Below are 12782 nucleotides of genomic sequence, written 5' to 3'. Positions count from 1 at the left end.
TAGATCAAAACAATGTACTACAGTATTGTACAACTTAAAAAGGTCTACAAAAAATTCCGTGATAGTATATGTTTATCTCTTAGGAATAACCCACAATAACCATTTTTTATCCTTTACTTTGTACGAGAAATAATGACTTATTTACGAAGCGATTTTAAGCGATTACTAGACTAGACGGGACGAACCTGAAGTCCACGCGAACGAAGTCGCGGGCAAAAGCTAGTCATTTATATGAATAAGAAATTGTTTGAATATTGTAAAAATGTTTGATAAATATTGGACAACATCACATACCTTACTCTGATCCCAATGTATGTACGTAGCTAAAGCACTTGTGTTATAGAAAATCAGAAGTAACGACGGTACCATACACCCAGACCCAAGACAACATAGAAAACTAATAAATTTTCTTTTTGATACAATTGCACACCAAATACGGTAGCTGTCGTATTTTTTAATGAAGTCCATTGTCAATGGTCTGAATATTTTAACATGCACTTTTTTTAATTAAGGCGTTAATTATAGTGTACACAGATATTATTATTTGGTAATTAAGCCTCCCATTGTAGTTTTAGCGGTGGGCGTTGTGACTGCAACACACCTATTTAAGACTATTCGCTAGCGTTCTGTTGTCAATTCTTTGTGTAACTTCTAGAAGATAAATTATACACTTCTTTGTTTTTCTTTATTTAGTCTATAATATTCTCTTGTGTATACAGTGTTAAATATAATATGTATTCTGAGTAAGAAAATTTAATTTGTTTGAAAGCCTCAAGATTTATCGATTTGAAAATATTGTACTATGTCAGATAGATCTATTGAGAAATGGCAAAGACTATATAACCCTATAATAAAGCAGTTCTGTCCGGTGAAAACGCACAAAACAGATAGACACCAAAACAATAATTACTTCTATCTTTAAATTGTGTTTTTCATATATCAGACTTACTGTTATATGCAAGTAATAAATTATGGATTTAATCATACACGAAGGCGCGCCCTTCCACTTAAAATCATAGGCTTGTATTATAACGCACACAAAGATATCCCGTAAGCACGATAGCCACACACACAATCATAAAATTTAACGTAGAGGGGCGCGTCTTCGTGCCTAATTTAAAAACTCTATTAGATGTTTGTATCTGTCTCTTTCCGTCACCTTCAATTGGACATATGAAAGAAGAAGGAAGCATTATTTTCATAATCACCGCTTAAATAACACATTATATCTGAAGTAATGAATGTCGTAAGTCTACGTAGCCGCTATAAAAAGCTGTTGCTGATGCGCTGTTTTTCATTGAACAAAAGATAAAAGAATACTTAAAACAACTCACAGAAAGCTCTTATGGGAATCGAATTATATTTTTTAATTACTTTCACATTATATTAACTTGTTAATAAAATTTTATAAGCAAGTTATAACGTGTTCAATCGTTAATCCTCATCTATAAACCGTCACGCCCAGGGATTGCCAAAACTGTTTAATAAATTCTTTAACGATTTTTTGTACTGGCAACAAATACAACACTGTCATTTATTGATAATAATCAATTGTGATATTTAATGATTTTCATTGATTTTTATTTCACAAATACATTATAGATGAAATAAAATCACCAAATAATAATGACTTCAATATCATATAGGAATAGTATTACTGCAGTGCGGTTGATCTGATGGCATTTATTGAAGAGTTCAGTTGTCTCCTAACCTATCAGACCTTTTCGAAGTTTCAATAAAAATATTTAAGTATAAACCTCCTTTGAACGAAATAAAATGTTTACAAATTTATATAAAGAACGAAATTGAGTATCTTCTACATTATAAAAGTCAATTTAAAAAAAAAAGTAACTGTCATCTGTCAAAAACGAAGAATGTCCGTAGATTTAAATAATTATAATTATTTTATTGTTCTAACTAAACTAATTAATGTATGTGTAATAATTGTAACGTTACAAAAGAACACGAGTCGATGACAAAAAAAACCACAGATTAAAAATACTACAAAAAATCAACAGGTGAATGAAACGTAAAAAAAAAAACATTCTACGTCATCAGTTTTTGTTCAGCGTTAGAGCGTCAAGGCGGGTCGTTTTCGAAACGATAAAAAAGTAAGATAAGACAAAGATTCGTAGTAAAGGGGTGTGTCCTGCCTTAGGAGCTCCGTATCTGGACCGCGATCGTTAAGGGTTAACTGTCATGCTCAAAAGTGTTCTCGAATATTCTAGACTTTTTTTTTATAATATACAAATATATAACTAAGACAACAACAACAAACAACAACAACAGCCTGTAAATTTGCCACTGCTGGGTTAAGGCCTCGGAAAATGTTCGGAACATATTCAACCACGCTGTTCCCATGCGGGCTGGAATGCACATGTGGCAGAATTTCTTTTTGAAATTAGACACATGCAGGTTTCCTCACGATGTTTTCCTGCGCCACGGTTTTAGGGTGTTTGTTGTCATGTGTCAGTCAAAAAAGTAGTCTATGTCCTTTCTCGGAGTTCAAGTTTGCTTCGTATTGAATTTCATCAAATTCGGTTCAGCGGTTTTGTTGCAAAAGAGCAACAGACAGACAGACAGAACTACTTTGACACTTATAATATTAACATAGGTTTAGAGACCATCAAGTTGATGGTAAGTTGTCACATACATTGTCATTACCATACCGCTAATGCGCTACCATCCATGGAAACGTGTATCCTATATTACTGTAATAACACTGACTTACTCATCCTTTAAGCTGGAACAAATACAATCAGTGGTTTGGTAGCGGAATGATTGAGGAGTGTCACAGAGTTGGAACTTAATAAACGCGACATAAATATAAAAAAAATATATATAAATGCGAAAGTAACTCTATCTGTTATTCTTTAAGCTGAACCGATTTTGATGAAATTTGACAGGGATATATTTCGAGTACCGAGAAAGTATATGCTTTTTGTTAATAATTAATCCCTTAAGGGGTCAAATTTTATCAACTTTGAGCGGGTTAGGGCGCATGTTCAGATAAATTGTATGATGAAGGAAATATCGCATTACACCTACTGACATTTCACGATCGACAATTTTCGAATTTGTTACAGAATAGTTCTATTGTTGCCAGTCACTGGCAATATCATGTAATCTAAGGTATCTCCGTGGCCATAATTATGCGTATGTGTTGCCATAAAAACAACATACACACATAGTTTCTATTGATTATAAGGTTGAACTTTGAAGGAAATTAATAATAAATTTACATACGAATCAAGTTATTACATCGAAATGATTATATGCAAGTGAGATACATCAGGATAGCAAGCAATAGTCATTTATTGTTTACATACCCACCTACCAATATTAATTGCGTTTGGATATTATTTATAAATGATAAAAAAATGAATTTTATTTAAATCTATACAAATATTATAATTATTACAGTAACTCTGTTTGTCTCTATGTTTTTTTTACGGTCAATATACTGAACCGATTTTGATGAAACTTTGGTACGAAGCAAGCTTGAAATCCAAATAAGGACATCTATTAGGCTTTTCATTCCAAACACCTAACAACAAACTATTTGGTAACAATATGACAATACATTTTAATCAAGATGACATTTCAGTTCAGCTTATAACGTATAAATAAAAATTAAACAACACATGACCCTTTTATATTGTAACGTTTCACATTCGAATTCGAATTCGAAATTCGAAATTCAAAAAATAAATTTCAAATTAAAATAGAACGATTCTTTTTCCCTCTCAGTAACACTTATCCAGCGAACTGTACAGCACACGTGCTTGCGTTTGCGCCGCAAGCGAGAATTTTTCTTCGAAAAATATTAAAAAATTTACAATAGCACGTAATAATTAAAATGTGTCCAGACGTGGTGTGTTATTAGATATAATGACGCTTGGGGCGAAACGGTTGGGAGTTGCCCCCCCCCCCACCGGGTTCCGGGTTGAACAATACCGTTTAAATTTTTTCCCTTATTGTGTCATTTTTATAGTGAAATTTTACCCGCGTGTTACTAAGAGGGGTTGGGTTAGGTGTAAGTGTAAAAAGCTGGCGATGACATTTCTTTTGTTCCAAGTTTGCACTGTACAAAATGTCATCAAAATCGGTTCAGTAGTTTAGACGTAAGAGCGTAACATAACAGACAGACCGCTTTGTATTATCTTGTATTTGCTTGAGATAACTTTTATTTCAAATTTTGGATTGAGTTGCTCAGAGTTTTCGCATAAAATCTTTGGTCCCGTGTCAAATTATTTGAAATGTTCAAGAATCTATCATACATAAGTGTATGCCATATATCACATGAACTTACTTAAAATATGTATAAAGATTTTATCATTCAAAATAGATTAAATAGCGGCAACTTTCAAACCGAATTAATTTAAATAATACCACCGAAAACGCCCGCATTTACGTAAGTCACAGTCACTAGCTATTATCTAATTGACAGACAGACATACATAGTAAAACAAACGGCAATAAACAATTATATAATTAACTTACAAAACATTCGTTAAATGTACTAAGATTTATGAGTGACAAAATTAAATTATTGTTACGGGAAAATGAATCTTAATTCAATGCGATAAAGACCCCATCGTTACTCAAATATAATTAAATAATTATCATTAAAATGAACTTTAAATCGTTGTAATAAGGACGGTTATAAATCAGCATAGCACAAAGGAACCAATTGAAAAGGACGTCCTTTTGATAAATACAAAGAAACATGACAGCTCAAGATATATCGGTTACAGTTCTCATCAATTTTGACTAATATGATGTGGTATCGTACAACCTAAAGTAACCCTTATTGCGTTGGTTTAAATGCTAGATTAGCTTAGCGTGATGTTAACCATGTTTGGCGTAATTTGATGATTATAGCGTTAATAATTCTGATTAATTGCGATTCATATTAACACCATATTTTTATAGTAACAGCATAATTTCTACATCAAAATAATAATATAATACAATTAAAGTTTACGCTAGAAAATTGATTAAATAAAAAAAAAACAACGCTGTGTATGACGTCACGTTAGTAATACTTAAATGATTTTGACAGCCGTTGTCACAAATTGTTTTTTTTTTGTCATAGATAGTTAAGGTGCAAACCATACTTATTATTTGAATTTTTATTAAAATTATATGTTTTATTTAAGCGATAAATTGATAATAAAAAAAATTAAACATAAATATTCAAAACATTTTTCTATCGCTCAAACATACTTGACCTGTTTCATTTTTGCTACGACGTACCATAGACAAGCGGAGACCGATTACAACACGCGATATAAAAAATGATCACAGTGTCCGTCTGTACAAAGGAAACTCGGTTGTAATTTAACACCATCCGATACAAGTTTCTAAGCGGCCGTAAAACGCCAAGGTCGATTTTCCTTTACAGTATCCGTTACTATGAATCTTTCTCGATTTCTACTTTCCAACGCGAAGGTCTTATAGGATTTGGGTAGGTTTCTTTATTTTAACAAACAGTTTAACACGATTTGGAATTATTGTCAGTATAATTCACTAAAATAGAATATTTTCAGGTAAATTGTTTTACGTTGTGAGCATTTAATTTTATATATAGACATTTTAAAATTATTAACATACTAATACTCGATTTAAATGTCTTCGAAAAAAAGTTAGCAATCTTTTAAAAACATTCGAATCGAATACCGTTAAATATTCAAAAAAAGAATTCGCAATTCCACATTAAATAAATGAATAATTCTTATATTATTATCGCTAAAGCGCTTTATCATTGCTGTGTTTTAACCTACACTTAGCTATCTAATCTATACGTCTAACAAAAAGCGAGTAAGCGGACGATGGCGTTTAAAAAATTCACAGAAGCTAAATTGTAGGGGGATAGTTCTTTACGTTGAATATTAAAGGACCTTGTATCACAACTGTCGACGACTGACATTTGTTTTGACGTCAAGTTGAAGACTTTAACACGATACGATGATACTAACGACGTTTTTTTTTTTTCGCAAATATCGATCTTAGATCCTATAATATTCGTCCTACTAATATTAAAAATGTGAAAATTTGTGAGGATGGATGTGTATGTTTGTTACACTTTCACGAAAAATATCAGAATAACATATAGGCTAAAATTTATGATGGTTTTATGTATTTTGGTCATAATATAACGATACATATCAAGTACCCATGTGAAGCTGGTGACCGTCGCTAGTTCGCTATTCAGTTAAATAAGAGGCTGTGCACAAATTACTTAAGAATAAGACACAAGTCATCAAAAATAGCAGGAATTTTTGACCCAAAATTGCGATTTCATACTAGTTAATTAATTCTGTTTGGTGGTATCGAAAGAATCGCGCTGGATAATTATGCTATCCTGTCCTCACAGAATGCTGGAATAATCTATATTAATATTATAAATGTGAAAGTAACTCTGTTTGTCTGTCTGTCGCTCTTTCACGATCAAACCAATGAAGCGAATTTCATGAAATTTGCTATGAAGCAAACTTGAAATCTAAGAGAGGACATAAAACTTTTTTGCTTAACACATAACAACCAACCGAAAACTAGTACCCAATATCTTTCAGTGAGAATCATTCTCTCACTATCACACTAACAGATTATCATATTAATTTATTTAATTTAATTTAATCGTTATAAAACCTTCATGGTACAAATCTTCAAGACACATTAGTCTATAGTAATCCAGTATCGCTGTTTAATTCTCTAACAACATATGACATTTTCGATATCGTATCGTATTGTATTAATAAAATACCGATAACACTTTTATGGAAAAAAAATTCTACGCAACAATGATCTAAGTCGTTTCACGCCTTCGAAATAAAGAATAGTTATTGAAATTAATACGCCCGTACAGAAATTATTTCCCTTAAATTGTACTGTGACATAATTTGGAAATGTACACCGACTATAATGATACGGCTTTGTATTTTACCGCTGAATTCTATATGTGTTAAAGACATATTACTGTAACAAGTTTTATCTCTTTGAAAAGATAAATTATATTGGAAAACAGTTGAACTTACCATCTTTAGGCGGACTAGCGCACTGTGGAGCGTAGGAACCTAAATGATAACCATACGTGTTCTGATGCATAGGAGGGAAAGGATACCCTAAGGACCTAGGGCTTGGAAACCCCGAGGCTTCATGAGGATTCTGTTGACCACCCGGACTCCCAAAATGGTGGGGATGTTGGTAACCACCTTTAAAGGGACCATATCCGTGTTGCTGTAACTCTATGAAAGCTGATTTAGAGGATACATTAGTCGGAGTTGAATTAGTGGAATTGGATATGTCGTGTGGCGTTTGTGACCCCCCTAAATGATGATGCTGGTGATCTAGCTCCTGGGTGGTCATGGCTGGTTGGGGGGTGGATGGGCCCCCTCCGTCCGAGGACTGAGGAGGCCCGAAGGGATCTGAGAAACTCAGGTTGCCGGATTTGGTGCTTGGGGATTGAATTCGGGTAATTTTGAGGGATTTATGCCTCTCGTCTGGTATTTTGCCGCTTCGTTTGCCTGTGGAATGAGAGAATACAGATTAATAAAACAGTTTTTAAACATAACAACATAATAAACATATTCATGAGCCAAGAGTATGGCTGAAATATTTATGATTTGTGTGCAATAATTCACATACTCATCGCGTCGGTTCTTTCTTTAGGTTGCTTGAAAATGGTTGCAACATGCACGTAAAAATTCTAGCCCATATGAGCCCCTTTCTTAGAACTAAAGTTATAATTCATTACAACTAAATTTCCTATCGTAAAAATGTTCGAAACTAAAATAAATACAAGGCGTATATTTACATTAATATTATAAATGTGAAAGTAACTTTGTCTATCTGTCTGTTTGTCGCTCTTTCACTACCAAACCGCTGAACCAAATTTTTTTAAATTTGTCAGGAGGCAAACTTGAACTTAAAGAAAGGACATGCTGCTTTTTTTGTACCAACTGAGAAATGAAAAAAAAAAAGGTTTTATATCCCGAAATAATTTAGGTAAAAAAAATATTACTCAAGTCCGAGCAATCATGGGTAACGGTAACAGATATAAACACCCACATAGGGTCAGTCGAGTTCAACGTGAGTTTTGTGGAAAACAATTTAAACGTCACGCTCAATTGAATCAATAGTACCGAAGATCTTGGATTTCGAAAATATTTTATTGACGCTAATGGCTATAGTACCGTCGTTTTTAATAAACTTTAAAAAAAAAACTAATTGTGATAGCTGTAATGTTGCCAGAAATAATAAATACAAGGCAAATGTTTTAAGCCATGATCTGATTCCTGTTTTCATCGAAATTTGAAGTAGTTTGAAACCAAGATACTGAAAAATAATCACCGTTTGTCAAAAGATCTGTTATTTCTATCTTTCTTGCCGATTCTTCTCAGTCGAATCTACCTTGAGAAGTGGTAACTTAACATTCTATACTGTTACATGAGAATTCAAAGTTCTTATGACTCTACTTGAATCAAGATTATATTCATTTTGATCGATAAACAAATTTATAAGCCGCAATATAAAGATTCCATCGAAATCTTATAATCCATAATTATCTTCACATCACCATAAATAGATTTGGAGAAAAGGAATGAGTACGTTAAGATCACAAATTATATAAACCTATCCTGGTTGATTTCAGGCTTGCCAACTGTACAGTAAGTTATAACGCACATGTTTGCCAACACAAGTGCAATACTTGTCTCCTGATCTGATAGAACATATTCCCATACCTGGTTAATGTTCAAGAACAGTATCAATGACGTGTTAGGAATATGCTGCATAAATCTCTTGCAAGAACCAAAGGTACAACAACAACAACAGCCAGTAAATTTCCCGCTGCTGCGCCAAGCCCTCCTCTCCCTTTGAGGAGAAGGTTTAGAACATATTCCAGCAAGCTGTTCCTTGTTTGTTGCACTAGATGAATTATAAACACAAATTAAGCACATATCGTGGTGCTTGCCTGGGTTTGTATTGAGAATATGCTGCGTAAATATCTTGTAAGAACCATAGGTGATTCTATTTCAAACAAAAAGCGCGAAACGATATCAGTATAAGCTATTCTCGGTGGTCCGTGCTATCCTCACCAGCCAGAGTACCTCATTTAATTTTATTGCTTTTATTTCATTAGAAAAAACTAATTGGCTCTCGCCTCAAAACCATTCAAGGAACAATTTCTCACAAAACTAACGCGAGAAAAGTTAGCCCTTAGGGTGATATTCCACCAAACAGTTTGGACTAGATAAATGAACTTTTTATCGTAGGACTGTTTTATTTTTAATTCATATGCAAAGGCCAAAGAGGTTTTATAAGAAATGTTAATAGTTATATTTATCGCCAGTGACAATGAAAATAACAGTTGTAAATACTCAGACTAAGTAACTCTTCAAATTGAAAAAGAAATACTAAAAAGTGCTATTTAAGTCTACTCATCATCATAATTCATATCCAGGGGTCACAAAAGCCACAAAGTAATAGCTGGACATCAGGTTGACATGATTTGAATGGTAAGAACGTCAGAAGTATGCAAGTTTATTTGAATTCACATTAGCTCCCTGGTTCACATTATATTTGATTTGATTTGTAAATATAGATTTGTGTTGATTTGGATCAAGTCACCACGAGTATCATATTGTAGTTCATCAATCAACACAGTTAAAAGAACTTTATTTAAAAAAAAAGTTATAGTTTATAGCAGTGCAAAGCGTTGCACAACCGGTGGACGACAATCCCCAAAGCAAATGACCCCAAGAATCGGTATAAAAACCCTTTTCGGCTAGCTCTTTGAGTTAATTACGACAGCATCCATCCCCTTCTATCTCAAAGCAATTTAAATGTATCTATCTTTTTCCATCATTGGTTTCTTTTTCAACATCTCGACGGCGCTTGTAAAAGGTCGGGTCAAATCGTTTTGTTATTTTTTTTTTATGTTTGTTTGTTTGTGTGCGCGTGTACATGCCAGTAATAATAATGTTTAAGGCCAGCTAATTGGTGTAAACTTTTATTGAAAATTATTACGAATTCGTTCGTTCTCTTGGACTGGATGAAGAGTCAATTCGGTATTTTTTCGTACAAATGACTTTAATGTATCATTACTCCAGTTCCAGTCATTCTCATTTGACAGTTGATCAAGAAAAAGTTCAGTGTTGCCATTAAAAGAATAAAAAATAAATAATAATTAATAACAAGGAAAACAAATATGATACAGTAGATGGTTTCGATCTAATAAGCCATCAATAAGATTATTAACGACATAAATTAAAAGATAAAATATTCCATTAAGACCTGAGCCATTTTAATTACACACAATTAAAAAAAAAAACAACAAATATGACAATTTAAAATTCCAATGACCCTAAACTGGCCACATTTATAATCATAAAATGCTTCCTTAGACGATAAAAACTGGTCAAACCTAGGATTAGGTAAATTGTTCTTAAGTACTTACAACTGATGAATTTATAATTACGATGGAATAATAAAAAATACGTCCAGAAACCGGCTTCAGTCAACGTTTAACCTGCATACTGACCTCCGTGACATTTGCCACCCTTACAATCAATTACAGGAATCGTGTATTAATATTAATATGGTAAGACAAAGCAAATTCTAATATAAGTTACGATGGGGAATATTAAACGATTTCACCAATTAATTAGAACGTTTCGAAGTTTGTAGCAATTACAGTTCAAATAATATTAAACTACCGAAACTGTAACTGTGTATCGATTTTAAGTTAGTAAAAAGGTTTTAGTCTATAATTTATAAGAAAAAAATAATTAAGAGGTATATTGTAATTGGTCAAAAATATATTAATGAGCTGAGGTGGCCCTTAACCGATGATTGCGAGTTCAAACCCAGGCAAGCACCACTATATATATGTGCTTAATTTGTGTTATAATTCATCTCGAGCTCGGCGGTGAAGGAAAACATCGTGAGGAAACCTACATGTGTCTAATTTCTTCGAAATTCTGCCACGTGTGCATTCCACCAACCCGCATTGTAACAGCCTGGTGGAATATGTTCCAAGCCCCCTCCTTACTGGAAGAGGAGGCCTTATCCCAGCAGTGGGAAATTTACAGGCTGTTACTTTACTTTACTTTACATTAATGGCCAAGTTGAATAAAATGGATTAAAATATTAAAGAAAGCTGTCATTGGTTCGCAACGTAACCTCAGTTAGGATTTTTAATTTTGTAGTTTATTAAATAAAGATTATATATTTGTTTTTGACAATGTCGTCATTCGAAAATAGAACAGTACAAAATAAAAGAAAGCTATTAGAAAAGCTATAAAAATTATAAAAGCTAGAGTAGTCAATGATTAAATCTCAGGGAAGAAATAGATAAATAGAGATGTAAAAATTTATTGCTTTGCGTGTGATACAAATTTAGAAATATTATTAATTCCAAATATTTTTCTATCTAGTGAGCATTTTTAAACCAGTATAAGTTGAACAAGTGAAGCAAGACGAAGGAATCATGGGAAAGAAGGCACCCTATAAATAATTGGTGACCATAAAATGCCATCAAATATTCATTGGATCGTTTCAACGGTTCAGTGGCTGGGATTTTGAATGCGAATCGTGTTTAGTTTGATTTATTGTTTATTTTAATTATGTAACTTTATTATTACATATGGTATCATTTAAACTTGACAGTTATAAAATGTACACCTCTCTTTCTATAGATATTAAGTTCGAAAGGGATAGCAAGTTTTTGAGCGTGACGTATTTAAGATATAAAATGCAATTCTGATTGATGACGTATATCAAAACAAGCGTTCTTCCATTTATGATGGTTCAAAGAATAATACAGTGCTAATATTTTCATTGATTACAATAAACATTGTCACAACCAAAAACAAAATATAGACAATACAATGCGGCCTCATTTTTTGGTCCAGGAAAATATGTCATATTTTGACAGCTGTCAATGTCAAATGAACTATGCAATTGCGATACGAATAAAAGACTTAATCTCGTTGTTAATCAATGTGACAAAAATGTATCGATTGAAGCATTAATTAATACAGATAATAAAATATTATTTTCGTTACTAATTAGTTCGCGTGGTAGTTTTACGATATAAAATCGTAGATTAGTCACGGTGTCTATGCATATTATAGATCAGAACTGAGCGGTGTTTTTGATAATTTTATACGTTTCGATTTTATAATCGTTCAATATAAATATCTCTTCGTTCGTGGCCTTGTATCAAAAAGGGTATACTTCGAAAAGTCGTTTTGATATTTCGTTTAATAGGCGTAAGAATTCCTTGTGATATTTATTTAAAACGGTATGATAAAATGTTTTTGTTTTGTTAATCTGAGAATTCAATAATACCTATTGAATCTGCATTAAGCTGTAAAAAGATGCTCGTTCATCATTTTTATCAAACTTACATTAAAATTATTTACGATTAAAAAAAATAACAAATTTTAGAATGACATTAGAAGCCTTGCTTATAATTTATAATTCTATTCTCAATCAAAATAAAACGAATAAACTAATCATGATATATAACAAATAATTATGAAGTTTCACTAGAATTACAATGAATTGATTTTACTGAGAAATTAAAGCCACCGATGACAAAATTATAATTAAAATTGTTAGCAGAAAATATGTCTAGGCGAAACCTATCATTGTACAACAGTTGCGAACCTGTAATTACAAATTGCCACGTATTAATAAACACTTCGCGTGTCAATGGAAGCCATTTTGTGTTAGCTGTCATTATTATTGACAGTTGACAGTTATATCGTAAT

General features: G+C 32.5%; 1 protein-coding gene across 4 annotated transcripts in view; it reads right to left on the bottom strand.

Moving 5' to 3' along the window:
- The window catches only part of LOC124541162 (homeotic protein distal-less), a 108257-nt gene that overhangs the window by 79985 nt on the left and 15490 nt on the right, over nt 1-12782 (bottom strand). For all 4 annotated transcript variants that reach the window (XM_047119023.1, XM_047119022.1, XM_047119021.1 and 1 more), the window contains one exon: nt 7041-7529. In XM_047119023.1, the coding sequence (XP_046974979.1) occupies nt 7041-7371 (331 nt within the window). In that variant the 5' untranslated portion in view covers nt 7372-7529. Of the gene's footprint in view, nt 1-7040; nt 7530-12782 lie in introns of those variants that run through there.

This window comes from Vanessa cardui, chromosome 27 (genome assembly GCF_905220365.1).
Source record: "Vanessa cardui chromosome 27, ilVanCard2.1, whole genome shotgun sequence".
NCBI classification, from domain to species: domain Eukaryota; kingdom Metazoa; phylum Arthropoda; class Insecta; order Lepidoptera; family Nymphalidae; genus Vanessa; species Vanessa cardui.
This window is presented reverse-complemented; position numbering and strand designations above follow the sequence as displayed.